At 40.1% G+C, this 17,353-nt stretch overlaps 1 protein-coding gene across 1 annotated transcript in view; it reads right to left on the bottom strand.

Annotated features, from left to right (window-relative positions):
• Positions 1-1,266: 1,266 nt before the first annotated feature.
• Positions 1,267-17,353, bottom strand: part of LOC104411727 (monofunctional C1-tetrahydrofolate synthase, mitochondrial-like) — a gene marked incomplete at its 5' end in the record, with an annotated part of 57,428 nt that continues 41,341 nt past the window's right edge. The window contains one exon of the mRNA XM_010022217.1: positions 1,267-1,356. Coding sequence (XP_010020519.1) covers positions 1,267-1,356 — 90 coding nt within the window. The remainder of the gene's footprint in view (positions 1,357-17,353) is intronic.

The raw sequence follows: 17,353 nt of genomic DNA, 5'->3' as shown, positions 1-17,353 counted from the left end.
GAACAGTTAATTTGGTTGTGAACAGTAACCTTGTTGGGTTGTGCAAACCTCTCCCCTTTTCCAAACAATCCATCAAAACACAGAAACAGAAAATGAAAGCCAGTTCTCTCAAACCAGAGTAGCAAGGATTGGTAGAGCAGAGCTATAAAGCACCTGGTTCCATCACAGTCCTATTAGCTCATGGTCATGTTGTTGTTCTGGTAAAAGTAACCATTTTACTCTCCAGACTGATTTACTGAGGGATGAGAGAGTCTTAAATGATAAGAATAAAGAGACCCATCACAAACTGGTTTGTTTCAGTTAGGATTACATCCTCTTTTGCTCCACCTAGTATGTAACAAGACTAAAATGGAGCAGCATGGAATATTTTCATAACAACTTGGATTTTAAAGTGAGGAATCATAGAATAGTTTGGGTTGGAAGGCACCTTCAAAACTCATCTGGTCCAATCTTCCCTGCAATGAGCAGGGACATCTTCAACTAGATCAGGTTGCTCAGAACCACATCCAGCCTGGCCATAAATGTCTCCAGGGATGGGGCCTCTACCACCTCTCTGGGCAACCTGCGCCAGTGTTTCACCACTCTCATTGTAAAAAATTTCCTCATGCTCTACGAAAAATTAAAGCAGGACACCGAGAAGATTAAGTGCTCAGAGAAGGGGAGGAGGTGGCGAGCAGCTGCAACGTTTAAGGAAAAGGGAGAGAACCCAACATGGAAAACAGCCAGGATACGAGGACAGATTTGTGTTTCTGAAACGCTTATTAACATTTGAGAGAGATGACGGCAATTGAAAAGAAAAGGAAAAACAAAGCAAAGTTCATGACAAAGCTGAGAAACATCTCCCCTGATACCTAGGTAATGACAGAAACACAAGAGTAATATCCAAGATGAACTCGATGATTATTTCTTTTGAGGTGAGTAACAAGACATGATTTCTTCAAACTGACTTTTTTAATAGCCAAGAGCAGTAAAATTGCTACCCAGCTCTTCTTCATGCCAGACTGAGATGGGAAATCCAAAAGGCATCATCGATGTGCAGCATCAGCGCACACCACCAAAATGCCAGCCACCAGTCAGCAAATGGGAAACCCATATAATAAAGCGCAAATTATGAAATGTTCCCTTAAGTGTAGAGTCCTCAATGAAACCAGGGCCTAGATGAACACCTGACAACCCTTTTTATATGCATACTAGAGACAAACATCCTCATCCCAGCTGAAACAGGAAAATAAAGACTGTTGACTGACCTGAATTTGGATGTCACTCTCAAAACAATCCTTTCACTTGCTCTGTGATGGGGTCAAGGTCAATGTCATAGAAGCATGGCCTTGTGGGCAGTCCTGGCATGGTGCTCATCTATGGAAACAATAAAATGAAGTTACACTCCTGCACCTGTAAGCAGATAATCACTCCACCCATGTAAACCTTAGATTATGAGAAAGGCTGCATTGTTCATCATGAACTCAACTGCAGCTGTGATCTTCACCACATTTTTTTGTTTCTGCTAAAAATGTCAAGCTTGCTACTTTCTAGATTCATTTTTAAGTGTACATTTCGTAAAGACAGGAAAGAGAAAATACAAGCCAAAATATGCAGGCTACCACAGCAACCTAAGAATAAACACCTTAACAAAATGAAGATACTCTGGGACTTGTTCCTCTGAATATTTATCCAGAACATTCATTCATTTACATCAACTGGGGAAAACCACACAGGAAATGGCAAGGACATAACTGCCCAAATTCACCTGATGATACGAATGTGCTGAACTCAGACCTCTCCCACAGAAAACCAGAATACAGGAGCAGAATTAATCATAACACTTTCATGACTGATTACTTAATATAAGGAACAAATCGAAATAGTTCAACAAAATATACATGGAATACAGCTGAATCCTAATTTAGTAGTTAGTGGTAGCAGGTTGAGTTATGAAGCTAAAGCAACCCAATTATCTCAAACTATGCATAATTAAGATCCTGATCTAGCATAATACACTGGCATCTGCATACTGAAAAGCATGTAAATAGCTTCATGAACTTAAATTACAGAGTTAACTACAGGTCTGCTCAAGCTACTTACACTATTACTTACAGTTGGCATTTTAGCAGCAATTAAAGACATGTGGGTCACATGGAAATCTTGAGGAGCTGGTCCGCAATAGCTTAAGCCTCTTTAAATCAGAGTTACTTCAGCTTCTCACCTCCTCCGCCCCAGAACTCCCTCCTTCTCCCTTCTGAAGGAGACGTCTGGAGAGCAGGTTCAACAGAATAATGCTAATTTTCCATCTGCTTCACCTTCTGCTGTTTCAGGACCTTGAGCCAGGAGCGGTTTCCCCAGCACAGTGCTGGGGAAAGGCTGCAACTATGGGGCAGTTTTAAGGCAGGACCAGCTTGGGCCAACCTGAACCACTCTGTATTCATAACCTAAGTCTTCCTAAGATGACAGAAGGATGCCCTGAATATATCACCAAGTTTCCACTAATTCACAGCACTCATTTGGGCTTAAAGACTCCATAAACCCTTTTCATGTCTTAACCTCAGAGATGGAGGATGGCCCTGCTATATTAGGTCCTATATTAATACCCAAAGAGATGGAAGACCTTACAATCTCTGGAAAAAACCTGCAGTTCAGCTTAGCTTAACTGTTTGTTGGCTAAGAGCCTTTTTGCATTAGAATTTATTTAATAGATTCTAGGTTTTGAGCAACAAAATTTTAGCTGAGGCAAGTCAGCAGAGCTCATTAAAGTTGGTGGTTAATCTGAGCATTATACTGGCTTGCGTACTAGAAACACTCCAAACACAATAACCTAAGGAAAGGGTCAGATTGAGGTATGTTTTCACGATGTGAGCTGAAACCCAGTGCTGAAAGGGCACAGTTTCACCCTATGAACCCCCGGGATGACTCTCCCTTGGAGCTGGCTATAGCACTCATCTTACTGCAGGGCAGAGGACAGAACACCATGGCCAGACATCACCTCCCAGCAGAGAGCACAGGGCTGGGCAGCATCCTCCCTCTGTCCTCCCTAATTCCTCAGGTGGAATTAGGGCACAACTCAGCTATGGTGTTTTCTCTGGCCAAAGGCAAGCTTTAAATTGCTAATTGGCCTCAAAAGAGGAAAAATACATCACCACCAACCCAGTTCCTGCAGAGAGCCAGACATACAGGCCTCCTTTGGGCTGGAGCAGGCTGCACACACAGCGATGGAGTTAGCATCTCCCATATGCTTTAGCTTCGCTCCAAATGCTCATGTAATGTTTTTCCATTGTGAGAACACAAGTAAGATCTCTGCACTACAGTCTCATTTACTTCAGAGAGCTCTGATGCCATTTCAGAGGTTAATCCCACACTGGGAAGGGGGAAAAGGAGCTCAGAGACTACTGGTGCAGCCACCACCTCACTTGAGATCTAGCTCTGAAAAAAACCAATGCAACTAGCTTTTCTAGTGGACTTAGTACATTTCCTCTGTTTTTAAATATAGTCCTTCCTGATTTTTTGTTATTGCACGCAGTAGGATTAAAAGACAAAACTGTCATTTTGCACTGACCAAGCTCTGTCACTGATTGCATGACATCATATTATTGGCTGACATTGCCTTGGCATCTTAGCTAAGTACTAAAACACCTTGTTAGTATTCTTTATCTGCTGGCCACACTAGTTGGAGTACTATATCATTAGGGTAACTAAATTATTTTCTGTCTCAGATTCATCCTAGTTTCTGAGTTAACACTTGACAAGAAACTGCCTTAATGAATTACATCTCACTGGGAGGGGAATGAGCAAATTGCCAAAGACAACTTTCTGGTTACTCTGTGCATGGCAGTTCTACATCCAAAAGTAAACTCCCAAATTCCAGGTCTCCTCCCCCCACCTTTTTTTAAATACATCTACAAGCTTGGTCACTCTTCATTTTGCCTGTACAATAAAAACTGAAATCAGTTTAGGGAAGACTTTTTTTTAACAAAGTTTAAAAGAAGTCCTACATACGTGTTTTGGATTTGGGTTTTTTTGGGGTTTTTTTTTCATAGGCCCAGTGCTACATGAGTGTAACTCCACTGTACTAAGTTATAGAAATCTATTACATCTATAAAATGTGACTATCAAACCAGTTTATTGCCAGTTCAGGGAATACAACTATTCGCATATTGAAAATGTAAGTCAACAAAAGGGAACGAGTTCATCTGAATTAAAATTACTGCTGCGTAAAATGAAGTACAAGGCAAAAATCCCACAGAGGAAACACTCTGGGATGACTACCTGTGTGAATTACAGAGCGAAAATAAAACACATCCTGTCATTTTCCCCATGGCCCAGACTTCCAAACAGGCAAAGCCATGTAGATTTACGAACACTTCTCTCTGCTCTCATTTGGATACAGAAGTAACATGTAGCAGAATCTATCCCTTTTTCATTACTTCAGGGTCAATAGGAGGAGACGGCTGGCTGATGGAGGAGATTACTACTGATTATTCCCTCTCCAGCCCTCCATTTCTTTCCTGCAGCCAAAAAGGCAGAAGAGAAAAGAGGGCTCAGTCAAGCTGAGAGGTTGAGGCTTCAGCTGACTGGCTTTCCACTTGGCTGCAGGCTCAGAATGATCTTCTTCCCTCTCACTGTTTTCCATTATACTGAATGAAGGCATTAATGAAGGAGTTCACAGGCTGGTCTTAACCCCAGCAGACATGACCCAGAAGTATCCCTCTCCCTGCTCTGAGTAACTGGAGCTGGATTTTTGCACAGAGTGGGGAGATGCTAGCCTGCCCCCCGGCTGCAGCATATACCATACCTGCACAGTGGCTGGCAACTACCTCCACCTCTCCAAGGCTTTCTGAGATAACTACTTACTAAAATTACTTGATTTCTAAAACTTGAAAAGAGGAGAATGAACAGTGAAAGAGAAAATATGCCTGAAACATAAATCACATTGGTAATGAGCAGGTACGAACAGCATGAAAAAAACCCCACAGATTTCCAGTCATACAGCAGCTTTGTAGGCATTTCCTACAATACACACCCCCATATATTGCATGGACATGAGCATAACTTTCCACTCTAATATAATAATGTCACACAGGGTGTCTGCGATAAAAGAGCAGGGTAAGAAGTAGTGAATGACAACACATTATCCACTTAAGACCGCAAACTGAATTTAGGTGGCCAAAATAATCAGCACTTAATTTGACCAGAACAGTTACTATCACACTTACCCTGGGAGAAGGAATATATAAGGCATAAACTTTGTACCTTAAGACTTAATGTAATTCATATGCATGCTTTATGCAGGGGAAAAAAAAAAGTTTTTTTTGAAGAACTCATCCATAATATATCATATAGGAATTAATAGGAACTAGTTTAGTAGGATCTCACTGGAATCAACCATTTTCTCTGCAAACTGTGCAACTGTCTACACATCCATGAGAGCAAATCAAACGCAGAAAGATGATGTGAAAAAATACAATGCCTATTTATGACTATGGCACTCTATATGTTTAGGAGGTAAAAGCAGCAGTTCTTACAGTCAGTTATCCTCAGGATTGTTTACACTCCTGGAAATGCACTGGTGGAAAATAAAACACAATTTTAGTTACAAAAGTCTGAAGGCTACTGTTATTTATGCTACCCATTTATGATCTTCCAGAAGTCTATTTACATGACTAAACAACCCCTGGCCCCCCAAAAACATAAGGAGCTTCCTTATAAAAGGGGGATGCCAGTGATTTTTAAGGAAGCTATATGAATATGCTGTTCCACACCGTCTCCAAGAACACATCCACTGTCACTGGAAGAGTGACTAAGCTGAGCTTCACTGGAGTTTCATTTAAAGCACAGTTACGAGCTGACTTGTAATTTCAGTTAGCTGTAAGTTCTACGTAACAGTTGCACAGTCAAGCATTAAGACTGCTAGCAAGGTTTGTTATGGTCCCAAGAGGAACTATGCTGCTAAGCTTCCTTTTTTATCATACAAATACCTGCCAGGGGTTGACATATCCTGCCTTTTACTTCAAGTGTATATCCATACATACTTCTCACCCCCACCGCTTCATTTATCTATGTGAAAAATTCTAATAGGACCTGAGATCATCTTAACTGGGTTAGCACAATGGCATGATTTGCAAAACAGATGGTCCCGAGGACTACATCCAACTCATGTTTAGTGTCTTTTTCACCTATAAGACAAGATGTGTCTGTTTTATAGACATAGCATAGTTTCTAACTAGAGAAAGGAAACCAGAGGAATCTGTCCTTACACAAAGTAGAGAAAACAAAAGGTTAGAAGATACCAAAAAAATCAGCAAACAGCTTATTGAGGAAACGTCCCTATTCCGTGGTTTAAGGAGTTAAATGTTGCATTTGACAAGAAGTACAAGTAATTCACATTATCTAATTCTGTCCTTTTGTTAATTAAACAAGTTAAGACAACCCACAACCATTTCAAGCTTTAAATACAGCAGAAAACAGATGTTGTTTCTCAAGAGAATCCAGCATACACATGACTGTGGATAACTCCTCAATAAAATCTGATGGGGTGAATTGCACATCCCACATTCCCTCAGCAAGAAACAATACAAGAGGAAACTCAAGAGATTTATAAATAGCACTATAAACCTGCATACATTATGTTCACTGTGCCAGAATTTGTTGGAATCCTTAGGTGCGGCACGAAGGAGCTCTGCTTTAGGGTTTCAATTACATTTCCTAGTCAGAGTTAGAACTCCAGAAGACAGATCCACTATCACAAATTTGCTCCCCTGCAGTGCATCTGTCATGTGAAGCTGAAAGGAAGAGCTTTCCGCCCTTCTGAAGAAATCCCTCCAGGTCTCCAACCTTGCCTGCCTTTGGGCACTCTTTACCTTTATCAGTATCTTTAGTCAGATTACAGCTACTGTCACTGGTGCTGGCCATGCACTGGAAACTGTAATCCATGGAGGGGGAGAAAGAGATTAACAGTCATACCACTGCACGACTGGGGGAATGAGTGCAGATCTTTTTACTGGATGCCTTAAAGTCCTTGCACTCTTCATTTTAGACCTGTACTTGGAAATTCTTCATGAGACTACTCATGCAATGACGGTTGCAGGTAGGACTCCAGCACTCTGAAGAATGCGACTGTGCAAACACTTCCAGTGAGTTGTCACTTAGCTCATCTTCAAAGTGGGCTGTCCTATACTGCACAGAGGCACTCAGTGTGCACTTAAGAGGGAAGCTAGTGCATGAAAATTAGGCAGCATATCCTAAGTATCTCCAGGATCACGTTGTAGTTTGTTCCACAGAATTGGAAAATCCCCCCATTCTGCAGAGCTCTACCATTTCAGAGGTAGGTCATGTTTTGAATGATAAAAGGAAAAAAATTTACATGAAAATGACAGAAAAGACTAATTAAGAGACAGTCCTGTTTGTCTTAATTAAAAGCAATTCAACAGAATGAAATGGCCAAAACAAAATATGCACAATATAGTCTACAACCCTACCCCCAGCTATTAGAGAGGGGATTGACACCATACCAAAGACTGAACCAACACTCAAGTGACCTTTCACCACCTCTTAAAATCAAAGAAACCTCAGACTCTAACATTAGGAAAAGCAGATGCACAAAGGAGGCAAGTTGGGGCTTCCTGGAAAAAGTATCAACCTTTAAAAACTAATAAATTCAGCCTTGGAAATGGCAATAATTTCTGAAAAATCTACTTTAGTAGCTACATAATGCTTAAGAAAACATTATCTCATTATTTTTCATTGCCTGAAAATAACAAGGATTTCTAAAAGCAGCTAAGCAACAATCTTTAGTCAGTGTTTAAATAACGGTTTACTTATAAGTTTTAATGAAAATTTGCCAAACGCGATGATAGCCAGAGGAGAAAGGAAGAGTGAAGCTCATATTTCCTTCTCAGGAAATCTTTAACAAAAAAGGATCTTGTTGCAATGCATAAGAACAATCACAGTAAAAAACTCAACAATTAGCAGCCTTCAAAATGATCAAAATAATATTTGAAGAGATGCTGATGCTACCCCAACATATGCTATAGTATTCCTTGCTGGAAATGGCTCTGTTTCATGGGCATGCTGACTGATACCAGGTGAAGTCCATCTAGCACTAATTATTCTATTATAATTGTCTCTCACTTTAATGTTTCCACAGTCTTGGCAACTGTTCAATTTTGTGAAAGGATTTACAGCAACAAAATGCACAGACATTGCTCTTCTGCTATCAGTACCTGGATGAAGTTATAAAAGTACCGAGTATTGATTATACAATCCTAACTGACCTTGCTGCCAGGTGTTCAGCTGAGGCAGAAGTAGCTTGCGCTCTGTTACATTCCCTGTGCGATTATCAGGACAATTTATTCATCTCTAGCGGAAATAGTCTGAGTCCTAAAGTGATCTCCTGGGCATCCTAAGGAAAAACCCCAAACCCACACAACTGTCCGCATCTGTCCAGTACACGTTTTGGAGAGGCCTGTGGGTGCATATCCCAAAGGAAGCAGCGATGAGAAGAATCAGTGCTTGGCTGGCCAAGTTCTTAGTGAACGGGCCAGTGTAATACCACTGGAACTCAAATGTTACTGTGATGTGCTGAAGCACTGAAGACCCATAACTGGCATTTTGCTACTTACTAAATAAAATACTTAGGCATAGACATAATCTGTAAAAGAACGAGCAATTTCCTGGATGAAGTAAAACCATTTAGGACTCACATAAATGACCAGAGCTCCTCTCAGCAGAGTTGTCTCAACTCACTTTCATCTTAGAATTTATAAAACCACACTAGAAGCAGAAGAAAATGTTGCCCACAATAACAGCACAATGGGATCAATATTTCAAATTTTACTTAAGAGATACATCTCTCGCTCTCTGAGATAGCACGACAGATGGTGTTCAGTGGACTATTTTTTCATACCATCCACAATACAGCATGTTTTACAGGGTATTCACAGCTGTTTTCTGCCTTAGATAGGTTAATTGATAAAAAAAATACTACAAAAATGAGAGATATAAAACCCAACCTCCCACCCCCCCCGCCAAATGAAACACCGCCTTCCTAAACAACTAACCACAGAGGAAATAGAGGGGGAGAGAAAAAGCAGGACTACAAGTTCCAGGTGACTTGTTCCAAAACACTTCCCTCCATCCCAGCCCACTCAAATCCATTTCCAGGAGTAATTGCTCCCTTGGTCAAGGCCTACATCCTGATTTTCCTTTTCCCCTTGGGCTTTCAACAGAATCCCTGGCAGAGGATTCTTGCTTGCTGCCTCTTGTACAAAATCACCTCCTCAGCCAGAAGAAATCCCTCCCTCCAGCTCACTCCTGATGTCAGAGGCTCCCAGGGCTGTTCCCATTCTTGATGACTGTCCAATATACCAGACAGTACTGGAAACACACTTCTGAGGGAATAAATCCAGAGGATAAAGACATTCCTCTCATGCCGTTTCAGCAACCAGAATATCTGAAGTATCTGATGTTCATGGGTACAAACTCCCCTTGCTTTGTCCAGTGCTTGTCTCCTGGTTAGGAGGAGGTGCCAGCTGTGCCAGCAGGTCAGGTTGTGCTGAAAGCGGAGCAGGTTTTGTGGTATTAGGGAAGGAGAGTCTCAGGTGGACCCATCCCAACTGTCTTGCATTTGTTCAGGGACCGGGCACCCTTCATTTCCTCTGAGGCCTGTTTATTTTGTACCAATTTGTTTCTCTGGAAGGGTCATTCTTCAAACACTGGGAGCAAGTCTCCCTTTCTGGTCTTGATCTTCACTATGCTGTTTTGTTTAAAAGCCTCATACCTTTCATATGAGGCTTGCCTTGCTGGTTAGACAGCCTGACATGTCAACACAGGAAAGCACAGAGCCTCAATTACAGCCCAGAAACTGGAGATGGTGGCAGAAGCAGACTATGTAAAGCAAGTATGTGTGCTCAACATGCAACAATCTTTACTCTTGCCAGTAAGCCATGGTAGGAAGAGCATCAGGAGCATCATCCAGTCATTTCAATGACAAATTACAACACGGAGAAATCCATAAAGATTGCATAACTATGGTGAATAAAAATACATTTAACTACTGCCACACTAGCCCTCTTGGTTACAATTAACTACATCCACTGATACCTGAGTAAGTAAAGTTCCCTAAGAAACATCCTATCAGGCAAAGATGATATGTGTGTGTATATATGTGGGAAGAACAGCTTCTAAAGAACATAGAGGGATTATGGTAAAGGATGCCTTAAAATTAGTTCTTTTTAATTGTTAAATCTCCAAACTAGTTTGGTCTTACCACTATATTTAAACTAAGTGCCAGTGGTGACTTATAACACCAAAACGTACAAGAATTTTGGAAAACACCTGAAGCAATAGGAGCTGAGAAAGGTGGAAAAGGAGGTGTCTATGCTTTGCTAATCCCAGCTGAGTGGACACATTCTAGTTTTCTGTACTGGGAAACAATAACACCTGGGATATACATTTTACAGGTACAGTTTAACTTTCTGGTCTGTAGTTACCATGGGAGATGTCAGAAAGAAGAGCCTGGGGGCTTGTCTCCAAAGAATGATCAAATGTGGTGGCCATCACCAATATCAGTCACTATCTACTGTACCATCATCATGTATCAACTTGTGAGCATCTCATTGCTTCAAGCTTCTGTATCTACTTTCTCAAGTCATTTGTTGCTTGAATAAACAATTTAAATGATTTGCTCTTTGTAGTCCTTAACACACATTATTTTGTGACAGACTGAAGCAAACAGGAAATAGACAATTACAAAAAAGCACCTTACATTATAATTCTGGATGCAGCTGCTTTCTAACCATATGCAGTTTCATCCCATCTTTTCCAGGCAAACTACTGTTTCAGCATACTGAGTCAATGTTATCTTAGATGCCCTGAAGAATTAAAAAACTGTTCCTTTTTATTTGTTCATAACCCAGAAGATACAGGATGCATCCAGTGTGGCTGGAAATGAGGATGTCAAATTGTTAAACTGTCTGTGTAAAGCAGATATTATCAGCCAAAAGTCCATTGCATACCTCTGCCTCTAGCAGTACATATTATTCAATACAGCGTGCCCTCTAAAATCATATCAGAATATACTGAGGTTCTCTTTGACAAGGAAGCAAATAAAAAATGAAGGATATTTCTTAGATCATCAATTTTCATCCTATTGTGTATCAAACTACTATCTTAAGAGGTCTCAAGAGGCTGCTGGAGCTTATACTTCTCCTGGAAAACGGAGAAGCACAGAAATGCTTTAAAAAGGCTGAAAGGCACTGACTTCTGATGTGCCACTGCCTTCAGAAGAGGCACCTTTTTTTTTTTTGCAAGTTGCCTGAATTGCACTAATAACTGTAAGAAGAAAGGAAAAAAATCCACCCATGAGTGTGTGATTTAACTCTCTTATGGCAATATTGATTTTCAAAGTTTCTCTACTTAGGGGGATACCAACACCCTAATTTCTGGTCACTGAGAGAAAATCACAAGTTAAGAAGCTGTCAAATAGACTTAATTGTCAAATGAAACCAGGCAAAATGTTGTTAACTGACAGAGAGCACAATCTTTACCCTACAAACACGTATTCTTACACAATATAACAAAGATTTATATTTTTATATTTATAAATAAAATTCTTTTCAAAGTACTTACAAATAGGAATTAAATACACAAAGTACATCTGGGAAATAAATGAAATAAGATCTCCATTTTAAAAGGTGAATGAGAAGTGGCAGAAAAGGTTAAACGATTTGCCAAAAGGAGTTGATGTGCTGCCAGGAGAATGGAACTTGAAATTGGTAACTCTGATACTCATCTTAATCTCATACAACCAAAACTTAAAAATAACTATGCTAAATACTTACACTGCATGAAATATCTTTTCATATTACATATTGAAGCCTCTGTAACAGTGTTTTTAAATTAAATGCAACTTTCTCCCTTTCTCACACTTTGCTCAGTATGAACTTGCAGTAAGTCACTAAGCACAGTTTCTGCAATACCACAAAGGATAACAATATATTCATATAAGTAACAAAATCATTCCCATTTGAGTATTACTTGTTTGTTTATGAGAGAACTCTATCTTTGCTTCCACATTACATTTCTCCTTTGTCACTGCTTAAATACTGACTGTGAAGCTATTTTTAAATAGATTTTTGGTGAAAGTTATTAAGAAATCCAGTTTTTGATTTTTCCCAGAGAAAAGTAAAGAGACAAAGAGCTTCACAAACTCAGAGGGAGCTTATTTGTGCTGCCACAAACATGCCTTAATCCCATTCTGGACAGATTACCTGCAGAGCACTTGGTTTCCTTGTCTACTCACTGCATCATATCTTTACTACAGATGCCAAACACAATGGTATTGAGCTCTTTACTACAGTCTGGATCAGACCTTTACAGTCGGCATGGCTCATTCAGGGTCTCAGGCACAAAAGCAAAACCGACATATGTAGTGCTGGCAGCATGACATTTCTCTCTGGGGCACACAAAAAAAGGCTTTACTCCTTGTGTGCCACTGCATGTTCTATCTCCCTTGCACTCCTGCTGCTTTGCTGCAACTGGGTGTGAGCCTGCAGGACGGTGCACAGCATGTGCCTGGATGTGACAGAGAAATACAGAAATGGGGAAAAGTCATCAAAGACAGATGAACATGGTAAGTATCTATATCTACTTTGCTGCATGTTTATGAAACACTATATTTTACCTTCATTTCATGCAGTCTAGTAACAAAAGCTCCTACTGCCTTGCTTTCTACATGTACAGAGCAGCAGGGCATTGTGTACGCATGGAAAATTGGTGCAGTGTGATCAATTAATACAGTTACACACTTTAAATCAGCTAGAAGGCAGGCAGGGAGCGTGCTTTATCATGTCAGAGCAAATGTGCATGTCCCAGGGTTTTGTCTGTGACAGCGGCTGATGCCAGATGCTTTACAGAGAAAAGCTAGAACTATGCAGGTTGACAAAGGAATCTGTCCAACACTGGGAGCTGATAGCTGTATGCTGACCAAATCCTTGAACATTATACTTAGCACTTTTTCCAAAATACTTATATTAATTACAACCCTGTGTACTGTTGATGGCTATAACCTTTTAGAAGTCTTGTTAAGTTCTTGGCTTCAGTGGCTTTCCTGTGTTAATGACTTCCACATTCTAACCACACGTGAGAAAGTATTTCCTTCTTTTATAGAGGTATTAATATAGATGCCTGGCAACGCCTCTTCACGGACCAAAGACATATTTCAAAGAAAAATTGCCAAAATGATTCAGAGGCAACAGCAGAGCTCAGAAAACAGCAATCAGCTGTAAGTAGACATTTGAAGTCAGCAAGCTTGTACAAAATACCACACATCATACTGTGTGCCAGCTGATGTGTAAAACCAAATTCAGTATCCTGTTTTCAGAAGGAATGCCTACGTATTAATACGTGGCTGTATTACAGCCTTCTCCTTTTCAAGATTACTGTCTAGTCAGTTGCCCGCTACTTAAAATTTTAGCTGAATAAGATACTTTACATAAATGTTCATTTTTGTGGCATACAGGCTATAATGCAGAAGTAACCTGGATTATGTATGTCTAACCGATGCAATAGCCTTCCCAACTGAAAAAAAATCTCATTCTTGTGAAGAGTATGGTATTGTTCTTTCAGTTAGAACTTTTGAGTTTCAAGAAGCCAGCTGAACTTGCTGCAATGTCATATGAATAAGGATCTTTATTTTTTTGTGGATCTGCTGGGATTACTGGGGAGGGCAATGAGAAGCTTGGCAGACACAGGAAAAACCAGCACAGGTCAGGAAGTCATTTCTGGGACCAGATGTTTGTTCTAATTGCATTTACAGATGGATGCCATACAAGGGGAAGCTGGCATTTAACAGGTACTGTACTCGGATCCATTTCACTTTCATTAAGGCTACTATTTAAAAAAAAAAAAAAAAAAAAAAAAAGGCTCTGAGAGAGAAGGGAAAATGATGATGTACCCAGGGCACAACTCCAAATAACCTAGGAGATGCTCTATGACATCCTTATTACTCATTTCCTCTCATTAGATTTTGACCCTTGCCTAGCTCATTCTGGTATTTATTTAAGGCTTATGGTCTCTTTGCTAGTGAAGACCCCTTAAAAAACCACAGGAAGCAAAAGGCAGCCCTTCACACTACTTTCCCCTCAGAGAAGGCTGTGGCAGGCAGGGTGCAGGAGCCCAGGCTCCTCCCCAGGCCAGCTCAGATTTACACTTCCAGAGCACAGGCATCTGCACCCAAATTGCTGCAAAGACGGGCATGGCTGCAACCCCGCTGTCTGGCCATGGTCCAGTTCACCGAGGGCTGCATGAGATTTAGGACTCTGATTAACCAGCAAGAACAGTTGGGCTGGAAGCAAGAGGCAAGAGAGACACTCCTGCCATGCCTCTCCCTCAGCTCTTGCTGCCCAAGTATCTCAATCACTACTCAACCAGTTTCTGGACAATACTTCTTTTCTGGAGTGATATAAGGCAAACCAAAAATAACAGGTGCTTTTCTACAAAATACTTACATGTAGTAAACTATAACTGCCGTGGAGCTGATTCACAAGCAGATCAGACATCCCTACACTCAGGGCACCACCATCCCTCAGAAAAGCAGGGACTGATACTACATCAGCAATATGATTTTCATTTGCAGACACATGTCTTTCAGAACCCTAAATCTCATACTATAGTACCTTTGTGACTGCTATTAAACATGTGTCTGGAAAGAATCAAAGGGCAGTCAGTTGTCTTGAACCTAGAAAAATTTAAGAATATTTCTTACTCAAGTGTCAAAAAATATTAATGTAACTTTGTTCTTTATAAAGTGGAAAGACTCCAAACCCAGGCAGTGTTCCATTATCCGCAGTGATAAGTAGAAGAATGGTCAGCTATAATATAGACCTATTAAAAAAAAAACAGCTCCCCTGTAGATTTCTTTCCATCTGGGAGAATACTGCATTCTTCATGAAGAATGCCAGCAGCAAACTGCCATGCTGAATTTTCCTTCCTCTACAGTGTGTATCTGAATCAGTCTCAGAGAAGACACCAGAACACCAAAACAGAAGCCTTTATTTGCCCCATAAAAAGAAGATGGCTTTATCCCCTTAAAGCTGAACTTTTATGAACATATCCCTGGAAAACAGTACACCATGAAAGCACTAGGCATTCATGACACTGCAATTATCTGGGATTCATCTTGTATACTACTTTTTTTTTTTTAATTGTACTTTTTTTTTGAAAGGCCTCCAACAACCCGCATTTTTGGATTACCATAGCTTTTGTAGCTGGGAAACGGAATTCAGAACACATCTCTAATGAAATTGACCGTTTGGCCTAAACAACCCAAACAAAGAAAAAAGTTGCTATCTATTAAAAAATGCCAGTTTAAAGTGTATCAAATGTTTTCCAGTTGCAAGGTATACATAGGCTTGGCTAGCATTTCAGAGCAGATTCAGTTTACCCAGAAATAAAAGCACTTTTTTCTTGGAATAAGAATGCTCACAGCCAGATGTGCTAGAACAGCCCTTCTGCTTAAATTTCAGTGGTACCTCATTCCAGCATGACACGTATGCATGTGTGTGGTGGGCATTTGTGAATATATTCACCATTTCTCCCAGCCCAGTTTCTCTTTTTGGCTAGGAACTAAAGCAAGTGTCCCAGTTGTGCCCATTTTATAAAGCATGTGTAAAGCATTAGGAAAAGGCATTTAAAAGATTTGAAATGATTGCTGCCATTTCCTTTAGAAAAAGTGAAAAAATCCATTTTTACTACAGACTTCTGCAGCAGCACGTTTATCAGGAATATAAGGAACTGTGATCACTGTCATGGCTTGCTCAGCTACCAGGGATTCATGTGTAGATGGCCTTCTGCATTCAAATTAGGACACCTTGCTGGTAAAATACACTGAAATAATACCATTAAAGCACACCTTTTAGTGAATGTGGCCTGTCTTCAAGAGCTCCCACCCACTGGCTTATTAGCTCATTCATTCAAATTGGCAATTTGCGAATGGAAATAAAGCTTCAGCTCAGAGGAAACACAATTATGAGACTCGATTTTTATGCAACATGGGCATTTTGCACTACTGACCAACCTAAGCTATTAGGAAGCCTTATTCACTTGTGCAGACTTGTGCTCCCTACTTTTTTATGCCTTTCCATGTAGAAAAGACAAATGAGTGTTCCTTCAAAATGAGCTTCCTAGGGCTTTTAATTCCAGCTTGTCATTCTAATCCTGAGTGACTTCAGCTGGTAAAATGCCACACTGCTTGCACAGTGCTTGTGCTTCTGTTCAACCTGTGGTGGAAAGCAAACCTTCATCACCTCTTAAGGATGCTGCTTGTAGGCTGCAATGCCACTGTGGCTCTTTCTCTTACAACAATGGCCAAAGCACAGGCATTAGGATAATTGTTACTTCCTTTTTGATTGAGCGTCTGGGAGAGGGAAGACTAGCCACTGCACTTCAGGGGCACTCATGTGATTTGATGTCTTTGGGACTTTTTGATTCTTTTCTTTTATACTGGCATTGACCACTTCAATAAGCTTCAGTATCACTTTCAGTATCTTTCTCCCTCTTACATATATAATCCTTTACAGATTACACGTCCTGTTCACCAGCAGGCGAATATTTGAAGTAATACATCTATTTGTATAGCTGTGCCAGACATTCTTGCTATGCTCTTCCTGTGCTGTGTTTGTAATTATATCTGTCTTTCAAAAATTCATTTAATGGACAGTTAATGAAAATTAATTAAATTAGTCCTTTGGCAAGACAGAGCAGCACCACATAGATGACGTACTACAAGTTCATGATGGAGCAATGAGAAAGAATCAGAAAAATATCAGTAAGTCTCTTCAGCTTGTTGCTTGTTAGAAAGGATAGGATGTGATACACAATGTGAAACAGCTGCTGCTTTCTAAATGAAGCAAGAGGGAAGCTAAAAAAAGAGAAAGCAGAAGGTAAAATAGATGCAAGTGTTGAATCCTGGTTGTCTTCTCCTTATTCCTAATGAAAAGAGTATCTTGGCATTTTTTTGAGGAACAAGGATGTAAAATATGTCATAATTATATAAATGAGGGTTAAAAAAGACTGTTCTTTGAATGAAGAAAGCCAAGAGAAGTTTCATATAAATAAATAAGTCTGCAAAATTCTATCAGAGAAATAATTCTCCTACTGTCCAAAATATTTTGATTTCCAGCAAAGATGCAAAAATCCTCAAACACATTACACTGTATATTGATGCAACTTTTGTATTTGAATCTATTTCAGTACAACCAATATATTGGGGTGGAAGAAGTGAGAAGAAAGGAGAAGGAAGGATGAAAGATATCCTAATGCTGAGGAAGGCAGCCACTATGAAGTATGACTAACTTATTTACCAATA

Source organism: Nestor notabilis, unplaced genomic scaffold (assembly GCF_000696875.1).
Source record: "Nestor notabilis isolate BGI_N333 unplaced genomic scaffold, ASM69687v1 scaffold6009, whole genome shotgun sequence".
In the NCBI taxonomy this organism is placed as follows: Eukaryota; Metazoa; Chordata; class Aves; order Psittaciformes; family Psittacidae; genus Nestor; species Nestor notabilis.
This window is presented reverse-complemented; position numbering and strand designations above follow the sequence as displayed.